General features: G+C 41.1%; 1 protein-coding gene across 3 annotated transcripts in view; it reads left to right on the top strand.

Moving 5' to 3' along the window:
• The first annotated feature begins 127 nt into the window (after positions 1-127).
• Positions 128-9832, top strand: part of LOC139911912 (proteasome activator complex subunit 3-like) — a 237036-nt gene continuing 227331 nt past the window's right edge. For 2 of the 3 annotated variants that reach the window (XR_013504969.1, XM_071899527.2), the window contains exons 1-8: positions 128-266; positions 1211-1243; positions 3066-3128; positions 3787-3891; positions 5693-5747; positions 5931-6046; positions 6851-6919; positions 9663-9785. Coding sequence is in view for 2 of the 3 variants with exons in the window: in XM_071899527.2 (XP_071755628.1) it covers positions 225-266; positions 1211-1243; positions 3066-3128; positions 3787-3891; positions 5693-5747; positions 5931-6046; positions 6851-6919; positions 9663-9785 (606 nt within the window). In the remaining variant the exon portion in view is untranslated. The remainder of the gene's footprint in view (positions 267-1210; positions 1244-3065; positions 3129-3786; positions 3892-5692; positions 5748-5930; positions 6047-6850; positions 6920-9662; positions 9786-9832) is intronic. The other variant, XM_071899528.2, reaches the window with a different exon arrangement.

Here is a 9832-nt window from a genome sequence, read left to right as displayed (position 1 = left end):
TGGCCCAAAGACCGAAAAACCTCTCTCGGGTAAAACAAAACAAACGCACCCAGTCCACGCGGGTCGTTGACGTGTCGCTTTGTGATTACGTCACAACTTGACTTGGGTGCCGTGCGTGCGTGCGGTGTGATTCAAACAACAGTTGCTACCAGAGAGAGGCTTTATTCTTTTTTAAAGCTTTAGCTTCGTTGTAAAGTCGCGTTTTTCCCGTTTTTTCCCAAGCCATGTCCTCCCTTCTGAAGGTAGACAGCGAGCTGAAGACGAAGGTGAGGCTGTTTGTTCTCCTTTGACACCAGAAAGCATAAAGCATCTCTGATGGTGGTGATGAAGATGCAAGGCCTGAGCACACTGTCTGTAGCTACTGAGCGTGTGTGATGTGTGGTTAGCTAACATTAACTCTTCTTTTACATATTTCACTTCTGTTTCTGTGAACTTCGTGTTAGCTGGCCAGCAGCAGCTAGCTAGATTTTGGGCCAGGACTTTAATATTGTATTTTAAGCTAGTACTCAATTTCATCACCATTATGCGCCTCATGTGGGCTGAATTGCTGTTCTATATGTGAAACAGCTACTTAATGATTTAGCAGGCCTTTTTTCTATGTAATTTAGTAGGAAACAGCTCACTAGAGTATGCGTTTTCTAACGGAAAAATTAATAAAGATGTCATGTGAAAAAAATAGTGTATGGCTTCAAAATGAGATCTAGTTGTGTCTTTTGCTTCCCATTTGGGGGCCTGAATGGGTTTCATTTGACTATAAAGGTTTGTGTGCGCTCTTAGGTCGTCTTTACCTAATTTAAATAATCCAGGTCTTAATAAATTTGGACATTGTACAACAAAAAGTTTTGGGATAAAGTGATGTTGTACTGTCCCCATATACATACGACTCCATATTCCCTGTGGTTTTAGAGCCCCATCATCTCACATATTCTGATATTTGTCGCTGTGAAAAATAATCTTCATTTTAAGACTGACATGGTGTAGTTAGTAGGGACAGGACCACTGTCTGTGTAAACTATATAGAACACCAAAAGCTTCCTATCAAATCAAGAAAATAAGGCCGGGAACAAGTATTTTGAGAGTGTTTTGAAAGTAAAAGTGTCTGGGGAAAAATTCAGGGAAAAACAGAATCTGGTAATATAGCTAGCGCCTGGCACTGGTGGTAAATTAAAGAAGAAGAACAACTCTTAACTTCCAGTCCATCTTTTCGCAGGTGGATACGTTCAGGGAGCAGATCACCAGTGAGGTGAGTATCTTATATCTATCATCAAGACTAGGGATGTCAGTTCGGTTAATTTTGCTTTCGATAGGCCGACACCCATTAACCGGTAAGTAACCGGTTAATTTTTAAGAAAAAAGGCAAAATGACGTGAAATACAAGAAAGTAGTGCTTTCCTAGTCCGGCGCTCCATTGACTCAACTAATGCAGTGCCCGTTCGCCCCGCTGCTGCACAGAGCGCTGTTCGCTTGTTTATTCAAAGTTTATTAATATTGAACGTGTGGCGTGTCCAAATTGCACCAAATCCGACACTGCACGTCCTTGGTCCCCAGCAATACACCCGCCAAGTGTGAAGTCGATCGGACGAACGGTTCTCGAGATATGCGAATGATACACACACTCACACACTCACTCACAGACAGACTCACAGACAGACAGAGATTCCTTGCTTTAGGAGATAGATGAGCTTTGGCGCCGCATTTCGAAGCGCTGTCCATTTGCTGTAATTTGCATATAAATATCTGCAGTTGTTATGCACGCCGCAGCGTAGCCGGTTTTAATATTAAGTGCTGACTCCGCCCACCCGGGCCAGTTTCGGTGTACGCCGGTAGCAATTACAACTGGACCCTATCCTACAGTCCCTGCTCTCAGCGGAGGGAGGGAGGGGGGCTACGCTGTGTGTGGGAAACGGTGTGATCATCAGACCTCTCTGGATTAGACAAGCAAGTAGAGAAAACCGGCATCAGCCGTACCAATTTATTGCCAAATGCTTTGGGATTCAACACATTAACATTGCTTCCCATGGTCAGAAAAAGTCGCCAGATTTGTCGCTAGTCGCTTTTGAGAAATAAAGTCGCCAGGGGGGTCTGAAAAGTCGCTAAGTCTAGCGGCAAAGTCGCAAAGTTGGCAACACTGGTGTATGCAAATGAACCTATAGACCGACATGCGTAACCGGTCAAAAATATTTTCGGTGGTTAACGGTTAACCATTGACATCCCTAACCAAGACATACAGACACAGAAAGTAACTAAAATATCACCATGCAAAATACTGTAACCTTTAATATTGCTGTATCACTTGCTTTTTTGGCTTGAGAATACCATCCTCCATCATTGAGCTGTTGAAAATGCAAGTACATTAGTGTCCAAAACAGAGTCGGGCAAGAAAGTGAGCTTTCAAAGCGAGAAATCTCAGCACCTGGCCAAGTAATTGTTCAGTCATTGGTACTGATCAACCCTATCAGGAAGCATTTCCATACGTTTTTGACCCTGTGTCTTAAAGGTCCCATATCGTGTACAACAGGATTTCCCCTTGCCTCTGTGATTATAAAGGAGTTGGATGGTCTATCTAAACATGGTGAAAGTATCAAAACGCACGATCGCCAACTAAATCCACACAATCCATATTAGAAAAGCGAGCCTCTAAACGAGTCGTTTGGACTTCTGTAACTTTGTGGCGTCACAAAGGTTCGCTCATTATCATTTTTGTAAGAAATAATAGACTAACAAAGTGTTTTTTTTCAAAGCGGTTGAGCGGTTGTCATCGTTTATTACTGCAGAGTTTTCCCTACCTGTAGCTGCCGGGCTGCGGTGTCTCACATTTCACTCTTGAAACGGTTAGCCAATCAGAACAGAGGGGCCATTACATTATAAGTTACATTACTTTCTAGGCTGGTTGTTGTGACATATGATGCAGCCAAGTACAAATTGTCTCCAGTGATCTCACTGACTGTTTTGATTCAGTTCACACTTTCAGGTTAGCACTCTATTAGCAGAGTATGTAGTATTTTTAGCTAGTATTTTCTTGAAAAATGGGGTATCATATAACAACAATCTCTCTTGTTTGCTAGGCTGAGCACCTGGTTGCCAGCTTTTTCCCTAAGAAACTTCTGGAGTTGGATGCCTTTCTGAAGGTAAGTGGCCTGACCATGGTATGAAGGTAGCTTCTAGACTACATTCACACTTCAAGGATAAGTTCGAGTGCGATTTTGGACCAATATATAATTTGTCTCTTACATAGCTGTAGTACTTATTGACTCCCGAGTCAGCTGTCAGTTGAAACGGCCAGCTCCGTTCCCTCTAGCTGCTAACCATGAGTCCAAATGGGGTTTGTCAGAATATCTTCAAAAAAGCCAGTCTGTGAAAACAATATGCTTGTTGAGCTTTGAGTTTGAGTTTGCCTTCTCCTATCAAAGACAATTCTGTTCCCAGCTTTGACTCCATAGTTTCCGAACTTTTACATTGTTGTCAAGAAAACTCAATAGTTCTGTTGTTGTCCTGAGATTATTCCATCTGTACATCTTGGTATGATGTCATATTCCAACCTGTGGCTTTACACAGTGCTTCTGGCTCTGGTGATTTTTATCTTAATATTTTTGTTTTTATAAGGTGGCCTGTTCACAAACCCTGGAGTTTTTCTAAAATGACTGTGCATATCAATATTATTATATTTATTTTTTATGATCTATTTCTCTCCTATTAAATATTGACTTTTTAAGCTTTTGTTTGCACAAATCCCCCACCACCCTCCTTCAAAAAACAATCAACCTATTCCATGTCGTCTTCCCCCAGGAGCCCGTTCTCAATGTGAGTGACCTGAAGGAAATCCACTCAGAGATCAAGTTCAAAGTCCCAGAGCCAATTCTCTTCACTAACAGCCATGACGGCCTGGATACGGTAAGTCTATATTACATCTGGGTCATTTATCATATGAAATCCAGTCACTTACTTGAACAAAATCGGGTGGGGCTTTGCACTTTGGGGGCAGTCCAGCTGGTTCCAGTTGTGCCAGGCAAGACCAAACAATCACTGGAAATGAAATGAATCTATTTTAAATAGTTATTTGACCCACTCTTGGACTGCGAAAACAAGTGCTGCATTTGCGTCTTTGAGTGTGGTCAATTTAATATTTACAAGGAATGGAAAAAGGATGACAAGATGCATATTTTCAGAGATGTACCATTGGAAGTGACTTTACAGCACCATATTTATTTAGAAATTGATTAATTTTGTCAAGTCAAGTTTATTTGTACAGCCTTTAATCACAGTTACAGTCTCAAAGGGCTTCACAATGCCCAGGTTATGAAACAACAAATGAAAACGGCATTTTGTAATTGTTTCGTCGTCATTGGGAGTATTACTATGCCTTGCAATAAGTAAGTTTTATTGAGGATTTGAATGCTGCAGTCCATCATCACAACCATTACGGCCTGTGCATGATATCAGTGGACCGGGTAACATAGCTGCATGCATTACTAGTCTTACAGGAACCAAGTCCATGACCTGTCTGAGGAAAGACCTTGTATCTTCTAATAAAACTTCAAAAACTTGGGGGGAAAAAAACAGCCTTATTTTCAGATTGACAACCATGCATTTTTGAAGCCCATTTAAAAACATTTTTGAGTTATTTCATGGGGCCTAGGGTCATGAAACTTGTTCTACCCCTATGGGAACAACACTGCGATCTGTTTTCAGAGCTGTTTAGCTCATTACTTGGATCACAGAGGGATAGCTTCATCTCTGAACGCCATAACAGTCCATCTGGACCCGAGCAGAACCTGGATTCCTGACCCCATGCTGAAAACTGCCATGCGAATAAATGATAAAGACACTCTAAATTTCCCCGACAGAGGTATGCGGCCTTTGTTATTTTGGGTTCCAGAGAGTAATGAGTTGTAAACAAAATGGCTCATTAACTCTCACCGGGTTTCCAAGAACTGGAAACTGTCACAGATTTTTGTCTGCATTCATTCAGCACTGCCAGAGAAAATATAAAATTAACAAAACAATGTAATAGTTTTAGTGCTGCAGCCTGTGTTAGAATCAAAATGGTGACCCGATGGTCACAAAAACCCCAGGCTGCCACAAAATAATTACAGAGGAAACGGTGTATAGTAATATGAAACGAAAGACTCAGTTGACCTGGAAGTCAAAGCCATTTGGAACTTTTCCTTTTCCATTTCACCTATCAACTCGAACGTTTGCAGAGATGTGATGCTTGAGGTTATTTTTGGATTTTTGCTTCCCCCCATTATTTCCCATTTTTCATGTGGTGGTGGTGATTGAATTGATGTACTTCTCAAATTCCTGTGCTTGTGGGGAAAAAACAAGTACACTTTTTTTTTCATCAAGATTGCGATTATTCAAGAATCCAGACTATTTGGATACACCTCAAGTGCGTCAGTGGACATTCCCCATGTTCCTGTTTTCACCTTGTATAATATCCTGTTTATTCGGTGCTGACCTGATCACAACCCCCAGATAGCAAAACTATGTGGTGCAGCACTTCCAAGGCAGTCGTTCAGTAGCCAACAGTAGAAGACGGTGCATGTACTGTGCAGCTCCCACATATGAATGTGTGTAACTGTATGAATGTAAACACCAAAACCCTTCCTTGGATAAGTACCTGGATTAAAAACTTTTCCTCGGATAAGCAATGGTAAAAAATGAATTTACTTCGGCCTCTGTTTGTCCACAGCAGAATGCCAAAAAGAGGAAGATGGAAGATGGAGTAGCTGATGAAAACTGCCAAGGTATTTACTTTAGTCCCCCATTTATTTATAGCAAATAGAATGCATTTTATTTACAACATGATCCTCAATGAAAGCAGTACCATGTAAATTTGTTCCTGCTGTACCATACAGTTTGCTGCTGTTTCTTTCTTAATGAGTGATGAAGATTTTGTGACTCTGGTCCGTCTCTGCCGTTGGTTCCAGGGGGAACCAAAGTGTTGGTGATGCCAGAGGGGATGATGAAAAGCAACGCGCAGCTGGTGGACCTGATCGAGCGAGTCAAACCCGAGATCAGGACGCTCATCGAGAAATGCAACACAGTGAGTCGCTGTGCACGCACACGCTACACACACACACACACACAGTGAAAATATTAATACATTCCCTGCAAATTGGTGAAGCATTCATTCTCAGTTGTTTGGATATGCCAACCTTCTTATGCTGAAGGTCTGTCAGGACTTGAATCTTGAAGAAAATCTGTTCCTTTTCCTCAATCGATTGAATTGACTCCTACCCAGATGTACACACACACATGCAAACCAGATGACATATTCACTCCCTTAAACATAATTATGAATAATCCTGCAGGAATTTCCATCACCATATAAAAACTCCCTCTACTGTGTTTGTCCGGAGCAGGTGAAGCTGCAGGGGCAGGACCCGGGGCCTCATTTATAAAAGCTTCTCACTTCACATAGAATGTCTTGTAAATGTATGTCACTGTGATTTTCTTCCAATTTTCTCTGATACATTGAAAGAGAAATGTAAAGTCAGTATGAATGTGTGTAACTGTCAGTGTGAAGCAGGATGTGGAAGAAAAGCATGCATGCTCAGTTACCTTTCTGTGGATTAATAAAGGTTATTTTTTAAGCAGAGTTACATGTTACAAGTTTCATGTATCATATACAGTAGATAAAACAGAGGTGGGGACTCGTGTCACATGACTTGGAATCAAGTCACAATTTGAATTGCTTGATTGCTGAAATAAATAAATATGTTTATTTTTTCTCAATCAATGAGGCCCCTTGATCCCCGCAACATATACAGTATATGAGCCATTTGTCTTTTACACAGTGAGGAGATCCTAACATTAACATCTCTCCTCTCTGTTCTCTGCCTGGCAGGTTAAGATGTGGGTCCAGCTCCTCATCCCCAGGATAGAAGATGGAAACAACTTTGGAGTATCCATACAGGTCAGTCCTCATTGACCGCTTCAAGGCACCAGACCTGGAAAAATCATGTTTCAGATATTTGGAAAACAGATAGGAGGCTGGAGTGCTTCTTAGCTTCTTATGTTAAAAGATCTGTTAAGTCTTTATTTGTGTATGGCTAGTAATAATTGTAAGTTAAAAGCTGTGCCCCATTTGGTATATATTGCCAAAGCTTTGGTAGTAATCCATAATTATATCATTAATAATAATTATGATTAAAAAAATCGCTGTACTCTGTGTTCTTATTTGTCTTTCCAATTATTTGAAACATACTCTCATAATAGCCTATCTTGCCCATATCAACATAACGCAAAAGCATACCCAAATGACCAGGATAGGGTTTTAAAGGGGCGCTATTATAGGAATTCAAAATGCCTTCTATTTATATGCAGAGATGACCAAAGATGTTTAATGTAGACATTGTTCAACGTTTACTCTGTTTCAGTGATTTAAAACAAGCAAATGTAAAGTTATTGCATTTTCAAAAATCCCCAAAACAAATCAAATCCTTGAAAACAAAATCAGGAAAATTGAAGCCTTTGGATGGAAGGTGATGAACCACAGATGCATTTTTGCAGTTACCTTATTTGGCACTAGGGGGCAGCACTCGCACATTACAAACCAGTGGATCAGTGTGTGCAGTCACATCGTTTTCATTCAAATATCTCATTAAGAATGGGGAAACGGTTAAAGATTTTGGTGATAGTGGTGTACATCGGTTGTTCCTGTCTGTCTATCCATACTTCCTGTCTACATGGCTTCTGCATCTGTCTGTGTACCTGTCTGTCCATTTCTATGTTTGGCTGTCTATCTCTTCTGCCCTAAAAAGGAAAATAGCACACATTTTGTGAGTTTTCTAGGCCAAAGTTCAAGACTACTATTTCATACAAACAAAAAATATACCCTTCTTTGTTACTAAAGGATATAAAGCCCACCTCTATACCAACAATACTTTTGGCAGTTCAGGACATAAGCGTCAAATTCTTTTTTTCTTAGTTTCATTACTCACACAGTTACTGCTCTTTGGTGTTTTAGGGTAGTGTTGGTGTATGTGTATTAGGGCTGTGCGATATGACGATATATATTGTGTGACGGTAGAAAAACGTCTATCGTTTCATATTATGCTCTATCGTTTATTTCGTTGTATCGCAAATCACACTCTTTACAGCAATATTTTTCGTCATTTGGACGACGCTTTGCGTTCTTCTACACGGCATGAAGGCATGCAACATAAACAAACATGGAGGACGGTGAAATATTGGAGAAATATTTTAACAAACTCATCTTTTACCGAAGTTTATTGAAGTAAGGCTGCGTTCACACATAGCGTTTTTTCCCCAACCGCCAGCGCCCTTTCTTCATTAAAAGTAATGGGAAGCGGCCGCACGGCGCACAAAAGGCGGCCGCTCCCGAAAAGTGCTGCAGCGGCGTTTTTTTCGTCAGAGTGGAGCGCTTTCAAAAGTTGAGAAATGTTCAACTTTTCAAAAAGCGCCGGGTGACGTGAACCGCTTTTTCCCAGCCGACCAATCGCAATGACAGAGACGCTGGCCGTTTCCCATAGCAACAACAAATATGGAGAAAGTGAAGGTGCCGGTGGAGAAATTGGAGGTTGTAATAAGTGAATTTCCGTTACCGCAACAGCGATCATAAAAGCAGTATGGATTATACTGGACATGTATTGGAAGTATCTGGTAAGCCTTTGCTTGTTGCACAACACTGTTCTGTCTGCTAGAAGAGCTAACCAGCTGGTTAGTGAGCTAGCAGCTGCTCAGCTAACGTCAGGTGACGTTGCCGTGATCCGCTTTTTATTTCTCCTCACAAAAAGCGCTCCAGGCAGCGCTTTTTCCACATCAAAAAACGCTATGTGTGAACGCAGCCTTAAATAATAATAAATCTACCTTTCTCTCTCTTCTCTTCTCTTCTTTCTCTCTCTCCCTCTCGCCTTGGCCGGGTGTCGCCACTTCCTGTATCCGTCGTTTCAAATTAAAAGCCTTCTGCAGAGTTGTGTAATTGCGACTGCATGACATTTCATAAAATTATGAAGCATTTTGCAGCGGCGGGCCGCCGCTGCAAAATGTATATAACGGAAACTCTGGAGTATATAATTCAAAATGTAAAATGGTCATTTTATATAAACTATTCATTGAATTTACAGAAAATGTGCTATATCGTGATATGTATCGTTATCGGGATATGAAATTACCTATATCGGGATATGAGATTTTGGTCATATCGCCCAGCCCTAATGTGTATCTTTTACTTCCTTTGATTAATTAGATACTGCGCAATAACAAAATAAAGTGCTGTAAACCATAATGTAGGGATGGGACGTTCTGCGTATCTCACAATTCAATACACGATATGGGGTTCTCAATTTGATGCAACCACGAATCGCTGTAATATATTAAAGTTCAGTGACAACAAAGTCTGACTGTGCAGAATTCTGTTTATTTCTGAGACGCAAATCTTTCTAGCGATGGCATTGGCTTGCTAGAATGTAAAGGATTTAAAAATGATTTTAAAAAACCCACACACTGTGCTGATTGATGCTCCATTAGCGGTTGAAACAGCAATGTTTCGACCTCAACTTTGCACACAAGACTGTAAACCCAATGGAGATGAAGTTGAGGTTGAAATGTTGCTGATTAAACCACTGAAGGAGCATCATTCAAGTGTTGAGGTATCTTTGTTTTCATCGGTTTGCCTCGGGTCCGTCCATTTGTAGGAGGAGACGGTGGCAGAGCTGAGGACGGTGGAAGGAGAGGCGGCGTCTTACCTGGACCAGATCTCCAGATATTACATTACCAGAGCCAAGCTGGTCTCCAAAATCACCAAGTACCCTCATGTGGTGAGCAGTGTGTGTGTGTGGAGCAGATGGTACATAACTAGAGCCAA

Source organism: Centroberyx gerrardi, chromosome 7, assembly GCF_048128805.1.
Source record: "Centroberyx gerrardi isolate f3 chromosome 7, fCenGer3.hap1.cur.20231027, whole genome shotgun sequence".
Lineage (NCBI taxonomy): Eukaryota > Metazoa > Chordata > Actinopteri > Beryciformes > Berycidae > Centroberyx > Centroberyx gerrardi.
This window is presented reverse-complemented; position numbering and strand designations above follow the sequence as displayed.